This window comes from Penaeus japonicus, unplaced genomic scaffold (assembly GCF_977035675.1).
Source record: "Penaeus japonicus unplaced genomic scaffold, GWHDUDI00000001_assembly GWHDUDI00000024, whole genome shotgun sequence".
NCBI lineage: Eukaryota > Metazoa > Arthropoda > Malacostraca > Decapoda > Penaeidae > Penaeus > Penaeus japonicus.
In genome coordinates, this window is record NW_028234426.1 from 34,735,228 (window position 1) to 34,745,227 (window position 10,000).

General features: G+C 38.2%; 3 protein-coding genes across 3 annotated transcripts in view; 2 read left to right on the plus strand and 1 right to left on the minus strand.

Annotated features, from left to right (window-relative positions):
- LOC147469129 (uncharacterized) overlaps positions 1 to 1,053 on the plus strand; it is a 1,751-nt gene extending 698 nt beyond the window's left edge. Inside the window, exon 1 of the mRNA XM_086551175.1 lies at positions 1 to 1,053. This exon is cut by the window's left edge and continues 698 nt beyond it. Within this exon, the coding sequence (XP_086407301.1) occupies positions 1 to 1,053 (1,053 nt within the window).
- Positions 1,054 to 1,177: 124 nt separating this feature from the next.
- LOC147469130 (uncharacterized) lies at positions 1,178 to 9,537 on the plus strand. Its single transcript, XM_086551176.1, has 5 exons — positions 1,178 to 3,613; positions 3,913 to 3,923; positions 4,266 to 4,283; positions 4,763 to 4,858; positions 9,279 to 9,537. Exons 1-5 carry the CDS (start codon positions 1,178 to 1,180, stop codon positions 9,535 to 9,537), a joined length of 2,820 nt encoding a protein of 939 aa, XP_086407302.1.
- The window catches only part of LOC122242335 (uncharacterized), a 1,786-nt gene continuing 1,093 nt past the window's right edge, over positions 9,308 to 10,000 (minus strand). The window contains exon 3 of the mRNA XM_042999624.2: positions 9,308 to 9,672. Within this exon, the coding sequence (XP_042855558.1) occupies positions 9,579 to 9,672 (94 nt within the window). The 3' untranslated portion in view covers positions 9,308 to 9,578. The remainder of the gene's footprint in view (positions 9,673 to 10,000) is intronic.

A 10,000-nucleotide genomic window follows, 5' to 3' on the forward strand; every position in this document is an offset into this window, starting at 1 on the left:
TTTAAGGACTTAGTAGCTCAGAAGACCGTGTTCGGTTGGGTCCTAGCTGGCTGCTGGACGTCTTCAGCTACTAATACCTCTGACCATGCTAATTTCCTATGTATTAGTGAAGTCTCTGATAATGAACTTAGGCAGTTTTGGGACCTTGAGTCAGTAGGTATCCATCCAAAAGAATCTGCTCCTGATCCATTTTCTTGTGATCCTCTGATGATTCAGTTTGCTAAAGAAACTAAAATTAAAGATGGCCGTTATGAGGTTGCTCTGCCTTGGAAGTCAGAAAAGGTCAAAAGGTGTCTTGTAAATAATCATTCTTTAGCTCACAAAAGGTTCACAAAATTGGAGCAGAAGTTGGATAAAAATCCTGAACTTAAGGAGAGCTATCAGGGAGTTTTTGGAGGATATGTAAAGGAGGGTATAATTGAAGAGGTCCCTTCGGATGAGATAAACACCTCTAACCCTGTATTTTATCTACCTCATAGACCTGTAGTTAAAGAGAGCAGTACTACCACGAAGGTAAGACCGGTGTTTGATGCCTCATCCAAATCTTTTAATGACCTATCCCTCACTGATTGTTTACTAACTGGTCCATCCCTCAATCCTGACTTAGTACAGGTCCTCCTACGTTTTAGGCGTTGGAAAGTTGCTCTGGCCGCTGATATTAAACAGGCTTTCTTACAAATTAGTGTGGCCCCACAGGACCGAGATGTTCACCGTTTCTTAATGAGACGACACGGTTCTGTCCAGGTCATGCGTTTCACCAGAGTGCCCTTTGGTAACACGAGCAGCCCCTTTTTATTAAACGCTACTGTTAAGTTGCATCTTAAATCTCTGAGTCCTAATACTGTAGTTGAGGAGTTAAGGGAGAACCTTTATGTGGATGACTGGTTAACGGGAGGTAATACCATTGAGGAAGCTAGGGTTAAATTTGAGGAGGCTTCACTCATTCTGTCCAAAGCTGGTATGACTCTCGTACGATGTGATAAAGTTGATATTGAATTGTCAGAGAAGCAAGAAATACCTTTGGAATCGATGAAAGATTCCACTAAGATCTGATTCCTTTTCATACGAAGGTGTCTACTTAGAACCCCCTATATTTCAAATTGTGTTCACTAAGAGGATTATCCTCAGCCTTATTGCTAGACTCTTTGACCCCTTGGGTTTTATCAGTCCAATTGTCATGTTTGCCAAGATCAATTTTCAGGAGATTTGGAGGTTGGGACTTGATTGGGATGAACCCTTACCTAATGAGTTACAAACCAAATTTAATACATGGACCCAATCTCTTTCATGCCTGAAAGAATGGTGTATTGATCGTTGCTATTTTACAGAAGTGTGGAATCAGATGACCGGCCTTGAACTACATGCCTTTGGAGATGCATCTGAGAAGGGGTATGGTTCTTGTGTGTATCTCCGAGCCCCCCAGCCTGATGGATCTTTTAAGGTAAATCTTGTAATTGCTCGAGCTAGGATAGCACCCATCAAGAAGGTGACTTTGCCGAGACTGGAATTACTAGGTGCCTTAATGTCAGCACGATTAGTTAAGTTTGTTAAATCTGCCCTCAATTTAGATGAAAATATCAAGATTTTCTGTTGGACAGATTCTAAAGTTACACTTCACTGGATAAAGGGAAATGCCAATAATTGGAAGGTTTTTGTTTCCAATCGTGTAGCTGAGATCCAAAGTTTGACTTCTCCTAGTTGTTGGTTCCATTGTCCCGGCAAAGATAACCCTGCTGACTTGTTGACTCGAGGTCTTTTAGCTGATGATCTTGTGAAGTCCAATGTTTGGATGACAGGTCCCTCTTGGCTATCCTCCCATTTAGATAATGAAGAGGTAACCCTTACAGAGGAAGATATCAATGTACCCTCGGAAGAATTACGCAGTGTTACCACCTCTGTTCACTTGAATGTTGTTCCTTCTAAGTTGTTTGATGTCGAAAGATGGGGAACACTAACTCGAGCAATAGTGGCCTGGTCTAAGAGATTCATAAACAATGTTAAGACTGGTTCTATAAAGTTGTCTGGTAATCTCACTCATGATGAGCTTACTTCTGCCAAGCTTATCTTGATTAAATTTGTACAGGCAGAGGCTTATTCTAATGAGATTGATCTGTTTACCAAGAAAAAGCCTCTACCTAAGGGTAGTTACCTAAACCGACTAGACCCTATTTTAGATGGGTCTGGCTTACTACGAGTCAAGGGACGCCTAGAGAATGCTGATCTGACCTATGAGAATAAGCACCCAATTATCATTCCCAAAGGTCAATTTGCTAAACTATTGGTCAGGTTTCAACATTCTCTTCTGAAACATACTGGAACTTCTACATTGATCAGCACTTTACGTAATGAATATTTTATTATGGGAGTCAGACGTTTAGTGAAATCTGTATGTAAAGATTGTATGATGTGCAAACGTATTGATTCAAAGCCATGTAATCAACCTGTTGCCCCTCTCCCGAAATTGAGAGTTCAATCTGCTCCCCCCTTCAGTGTTACGGGTGTAGATTATGCTGGTCCATTGTTTTGTGCAGATTTTCCAGGAAGGAAGTTCTACATTTTGCTATTCACCTGTGCTGTCATTCATTTAGAGTTAACAGAGTCTTTAACAGTATCCGATTGTGTATTTGCCATGAAGAGATTTGCTTCACGTAGAGGAATGCCTTCAGTTATCTATTCAGATAATGCTAAGACGTTTGTCAGTGCTGCTAATATTCTTCGTACCACCTTCGGACCTCTTTCTCCTCAATGGAAGTTTATCATGCCTTTGTCCCCATGGTGGGGAGGTTGGTGGGAAAGACTTATCAGATCAGTAAAATCTTCCCTTAAGAAGTCATTGGGAATTAAATGTCTCACCAGAATTGAATTGGAGACTACTCTCCATGAGGTTGAAGCCTGTATAAATTCTCGCCCCCTTACTTTCATGGGTTCTGAAACTGATCTAGATGAGGTTTTAACACCTTCCAAATTTTTGATTGGCCGCACAGCAGGAATGTTGCTTGATGTAGACGATGTCCCTTGTGAGGTTACTATTGAGGACTTGAGTGATCGAGAAATCTTACGCCAACAGCGACTTAACAAATTTTGGACACTTTGGAGTAATGATTATCTCAGGAACATACCCCTCACTGTTAAGAAATTTGTTCCTAGTGGTAATATTAAGAAGGGAACCATTGTATTAGTTAAGGAAGATAATGTTCCTAGGATTAAGTGGCCTTTAGGTATAGTTGTTGAAACATTCCCTGGCTCTGATGATGTAATCCGAAGTGTTAAAGTAAAAACAGCCAAAGGGATTTATTCTAGGCCAGTTCAACGATTGCATGATCTTGATATTGTAAGCTCACTGGAGTCTGATGATTCTGAAACTGGGTCTTCTTCCACCTTTGTTACTCCACCTCTGGATTCTGAAGCCAGTAGTGTAGATTCTCCAACAGAGCAGGATGAATCTGTTAATTCTGCTGAAGTTTCTGTACCTACTTTGATTCGAGATGGTGAAGATGTTGTTTCTGAGGTCTCAGTCCCTATTCTTGATCCTACCTCAAATGTAACCAACTCAGTTGAAGAAAATAATCAAACTTTAAGTGATGATGAGGACTCAGTCCCTAATATTGGTTCTGTAACTCGTAGAGGTCGTGCCATTCATGCACCCTCACGATTAGATCTGTAATTTCAGGAATTAATTTTAAGTTTGTGAATCAAATTTATGTGTGGCAAGGAAATTCATTGTGAATTTGTTGGTTCCTTTGCCCCAATATTTTATTTGTTCCTTTGAAGTGTAATTATCTTTATTTGTATGATGCAATTAATGCTTTGAGTTTATAATGTGACTGTAACTTGTGATTCTCAATTTATGGGTTACTTAATTATATTTACTCTTAAACATAGTTTTGATGTAATACCATTTGTGTTTTACAGTTTGTACTTAGGTAATGATTTACTTTGTACTTATGTTATACTTTGTATTTTATACTCTGTACCCTTTTAAATTTATGTACTTTGTATTTCATACTTTGTATATGTAATTATACCCTTTGCAATGTATATTGTACACCATATTTTTGTATTTTATATCTCAGAGTTATATACTTTTGTATTTGATCACTATGTCTTATGCTTGACTTATTGTCATTGTGCATTTAATTATTATTTTTATAAGATTCTTATTTGAATTGTATAATGTTGTGCTAAATTAGTACCTGTATCTCTTTTGCCTTTAGTGCCTAAGCAACACTTGTTCCTATTTTGCCAAAATACTCCTTTATTTGCAGGTTTACCTTTGAACATTTGTATTTCATAAATTTCTGTTAACTTACCTATGTTGTATTGTACGGCTTTAAATTTATAGTCAAGATTGTAACTTTGGTGCTATGTATTTCACTTTTGATAGGAGTGTCCTCCTATGGTGGGGAGTATGTTCCAGCACGACATGCTTTAGATACCCCTCTAGTCTCACTCCGTTTTCATTCGTGAGCCAGTATCACTCCGTTTTCTGATTTAGGACTCGGAGCTTTTGAAATAATTTAAATAGATTTATTGTTCAAGATAGGTAAAAATACTTGTTGTGTAATATGTTTCTATTTTTATAATAATATATTCTTTATATAAATATATATATATATATAATCATAACCAAATATGAGAAGTTTATATATCTTCATTTATATGATAAAGCTCAGACACCACTCAGCAGTCGTTTGACTCGGACCTACGCCATTCGGCGCTCCACATTTATTTATCCATTTTTGATGTGTGTCGCTACTTTCAGACCTTGCGGCTACAATAATGAAAGCCCAACACAAGATATGGCATCACCAACGTTCAAGGTCACAGTAGGATGCCCAAACGGTTTAGGTACCAACTAGTAATTACCTCTCCGAATTGTTGCCAAATATATATATACCATTACCTACTATATATATTTAAACAAATTATAATGTATGGGCACATTATAATTCACATGCGTGTATGTGCATGCATGGACGCTGATATGTATGGGTGCTGTGTGCATACATACGGGCGTAGACGAACGCTTGGGGTATGTGCATAATTGCTTATTTGTACATATACGCGTCTACGATGTGCACTTATGAGCACAACCTATATATAGTAACAAATATATGTGCGGGCACGGGAGCGCGCATAGACATGCAAACATGCATTTTTGCGTAGGCCCTGCATGTGTATATAAAAAAATGTCCATTCTCACATGAGTAGACCGGAAAGTCGTGAGATAGATCGGCGGATACAAAGATCTCCTAATAACATGCGAGACTAACTCAAACATGTTATTGGAGATTAGAGGTAGCCTCCAGACTGAAATTACTCCCCCCACCGTGCACAAGGCCGACAGGTGGGGATATCAAGGCCACACCCCTCTTAAATATGATTTCCCAGTCAAGACAACGGCCCTCATTCCCCGGAAGCAAAGGAGCCCCTGGTCACGGCGGCGATCAGGATCGCTCCGGAGCAGAGAGGGCGCTAAGAATATCCAGTCAGACCCAGGCTGCCTAAAGATGATGAATTTATGCACATACAATGTACGGACCCTGAGAACGGAAGCTGATCTTTTGACACTGCTTGAGGAACTTTCATTTATCAAATGGGATATTGTAGGGCTTTCTGAAGTTAGGAGACTAGGCGAAGAGCAGAAATTACTAAATGATGGGCACCTATTATATTGGAGAGGTAAACCCTTAGATAGCAAACAAGAATCAGGAGTAGGTTTCTTCGTTCACAAGCGACTCGAAAAGAATGTTAGGGAATTCTACAGTGTGAGTGAAAGAGTAGTCTCTGTAATACTGAAACTAAACAACAGATATTGCCTAAAAATTATCCAAGTATACGCTCCTACCAGCAGTGATAGTGATGAGGAGATAGAGAGCTTTTATGAAGATGTATAAGCAGCTACCGATAGAGCAAAAACACACTTTACTGTGATTATGGGGGATTTTAATGCCAAGATAGGAATAAGGGAAGATCGAGAAACCTCGGTTGGGAAACATGGAATAGGCACCAGAAATGAGAAAGGGCAAAGGCTGATAGAATTCGCTGAAGCTCGATCCCTTAAAATTATGAATACATTCTTCGAAAAGAGACCTGGGAGGAAATGGACATGGAAATCACCATCCGGCAATAGACTTCATAATCACCAATAGGCGCGACATTGTACAATATCAGTAAATCAATATCAATAAAGTAAATGTCGGTGGCGACCATAGGCTGGTCAGAAGTAGAGTAAAATTACAGCTAAGAAGGGAACGAAACAAGCTCATACAGAAGCCTCTCGTTAATCTAACCAACATTAAGAATAGGGCGACGGAATTCAGTATCAACATCCGAAACAAATACTCAGCTGAACGACCAATTCAGTGAGATATTAACGGAAGCTGCACTTGAAATAGGGGGTAAAGTCGAGAAAGAATAGTTCAGTAAGCTTTCTTTGGAGACAAAAGAGCTTATGAAACAGCGTAGGGACATGAAAATAACATCAATCAGAGACAAGATAGAATCAACAGAGCTGACTAAGACGATAAACAAGAAGAAGAAAGAGGATGTACGCAAATTTAACATACGAAAGATAAACGAAGCGCTGCTTGCCGGCACCAGCCTTAAGGCAACAAAAAGGAGGCTCGGAATAGGGAAAAACCAAATGTATGCAGTAAAGAAACCCAACGGAAAGGCGATATACAATTAAAATGAAATTATCAAGGTAATAGAAGACTTCTATCGCGACTTATACCACTCAAACGATCAACCACATACGGAGGCAAATACAACAATTGGAGACGTTCCAAACATCACGGTAGATGAAGTAAATAGGGCACTAAAAAGCATGAAAAGAGGAAAAACACCAGGAGAAGACGGCATTAGTGTAGATCTGATTCAAGATGCAGGAGAGATCGCGGCAATAAAACAGGCCAGTCTTTATAACATATGTCTAGGCGTTGGTAAAACTCCGAAGGCCTGGAAAAACGCAATAATAATTTTAATACACAAAAAGGAAGACACAAAAGACTTAAAGAATTACCGACCTATAAGCCTCCTTTCAGTAATCTATAAATTGTTCACAAAAATCATCACAGCCCGTATCACCGATACATTAGATTCAAAACAACCCAGGGAACAGGCAGGGTTCCGCATTCTCAACTACAGATCATATCCACACACTAGCTCAAATAAGGGAGAAAACAAACGAATACAGGAAGCCCCTGTGTATGGCATTCGTAGATTATGAAAAGGCATTCGATTCGGTACAGATGCAATTCGTAAACAAGGAGTAGAGGAAATATACTGCAGATTATTAGAGGATATACACAGAGATGGTACAGCGACCATCAAAATCCACGCAGAAACCAATAAAATACCAATAAAAAAGGGTGTTAGGCAGGGCGACACCATCTCACCGAAGCTGTTTACAGCTTGCTTGGAGGAAGTATTCAAGAAGTTCGATTGGAAGGAGATTTGCAGATGATATTGTTCTTTTCGGCTAGTCAGCAGATGAATTACAACAATTAATAAGTGATTTAAATAGAGAAAGTCTGAAGATTGGCCTTAAAATGAACATGAAAAAGACTAACCTACAGTCGAGCACATCCTGCGAAGCCGAGATAAAACGGCGAATCAAGCTAGGTTGGAGTGCCTTCGGTACACATAGTAATATATTACGAGGTCGTCTGCCACTATGTCTAAAGAGAAAGATTTTTGACCAATGTGTCCTCCCCGTCATGACATATGGATCAAAGACATGGACTACGACCAAGGCACTCGAGAGGAAATTAGTAAGCGCCCAAAGAGGAATGGAAAGGCCTATGCTAGGAGTTCGCTTATGAGACAAGAAAAAGGCCACATGGATCAGGCAACAAACAAAAGTAGAGGATATACTCAAGAGCGTCAAGAAGAAAAAGTGCTAGTGGGCTGGACATATATAACGTAGACAGGGCAACAGGTGGGCAAAGAAAACAACAGAAGGGGTAATACACGATACAAAGAGACCCAGGGCAAGACCAATGACTAGATGGCGGGATGAAATAGCGAACTTCGCAGGAGCAAACTGGAATCAGAGGACACAAGACCGGAATGACTGGAGAAGATTGAGAGAGGCCTACGTACTGCAGTGGAATGATACAAGCTGATGATGATGATGATGACATATATATACATACATATATATATATATATATATATATATATATATATATATATATATACATATATGTATGCATGTATATATATATATATATATATGTGTGTGTGTGTGTGTGTATATATGTATATACATATACATATATGTATGTATATATATGTATATATATATATATATATATATATATCTGTATATATATGTATATATATACATATATGTATGTATATATATGTATATATGTATATATATATATATATATATACGTGTGCATATACGTTTTTCTTAAGTATCTATAGTATGCGAAAGAATGAACTTGTATCGATCAGCACGCTGTGCACTTGGAATAAAAGAAAAAGAAAAACCGAGTCTGCTACCTGGGTCATCTGCGTAGAAACGGGATTCAGCAAACTCTGTCGTGACAGTGGCGAGTGTCACCATAAGCAGTGCCACTATAATTTTGGCCATCCTGATACAGTGTCTCCAGTCTCTCTGGAAAAGCTAAGCTAAGCTTTCGTGTCTGACAGTAGGACCTCTTGACATGCACTGAGTGGCAGCGTACCGTAAACACTGAAGATACTTCATGTGACGTCAAAGGATGTTTTTGCCTCCGCCATTGTGAATTTCCCAGCGTACTAATTTTATGTTTTTTTCGTTGGTTCATTGCCTGGCTTTGTTTTGTTTGATTTTTCTATTTTCTCATTGTCGGTGTTTGTATCATCTTTATATTTTCCCCTGTCATTATCAATATCATAATAATTATTGTTATAATCATTTTTGTTAGAATTGTCACCATCATTATCTTCATCACCAACAAAAGCATTGTTACTATCATAATTATTATCGTTAATTTTGTTATTATTATAATAAACATTTCTAGCAATAGCAGTATTATCATTATCGTTACTTTGATTGCTATTATTATTATCATCATTTTTATCATCATTATTAATATCGTCAATAGTATTATCATTACCATCATCAACATCTGTATCAGTTTATCATTATCAATATCATTATTATTATTAGCACCATTGTTATTGTTATCATCGTTACCATTACGAATATTATTGTTACTATCCTCATCATCTTCGTTATCTTAAAAATTATCACATTTGTCATTATTATTACCACCTATCAGTCGTTATCACTACATATTGAAAGTTGTAGAAATTGCTTGCATTTATTGGGCACATGAATGTGAAGAGTCGTCAACCGATTTCTCTTGTGAGCAACAGCCATTAGGTAACTTCCGGGAACGTGAGAGTAGCCAGAGATGCATAACCACTGATGAACAACAACACTTCGGATCAAACAGTGCTCCTTCTGGACACAATCAAGGCAGAGTTATCACCTTGGGTGTGTATACGATGGCGATCTATATTCAATCCGAGTTGTAATTCATGATTAGTTTGCGGTCTCTTTCCAGTCAGCGAATCCATCAGCATCTCTCGGGTCTGTAACAACAGTCGGGGAATGGCCCGTTCGGAACGTTTACCTGGCGACACGGGGTCCTAAGGTCAAGTGGTGGGCACCTGGAAAATAGGAAGGCGTTTGCGTGAGATCATTGATTTCTGTTTCTTAAAAAGAGGGTTCCAATTATATGCTTTTATTAAAATCATATGCATTGGTTACGGGTATCATATGTATTACTAAAACTAAGAGATGCAGTTTTATTATTATAATAAATATTCAAAATTATTCCGATTTCATGCTAAATAATTATGATAGCGAAGTATATTGTTCATATGTCAATTAGTCCTCCAGAAATAATTATGATTATGATAGAACTTTCTGAAGAAGCGAGGCTATTCGGGAATATATATATATATATATATATATATATATATATATATATATATA

Excerpts from the sequence above, each read along its gene's own strand:
- LOC147469130 (XM_086551176.1), top strand. The coding sequence starts at position 1,178 with ATGTTTGCCAAGATCAATTTTCAGGAGATTTGGAGGTTGGGACTTGAT. Across the intron at positions 4,859-9,278 it reads AACGGTTTAGGTACCAACTA|TCGTTATCACTACATATTGA; the intron begins GTAATTACCTCT and ends ACCACCTATCAG.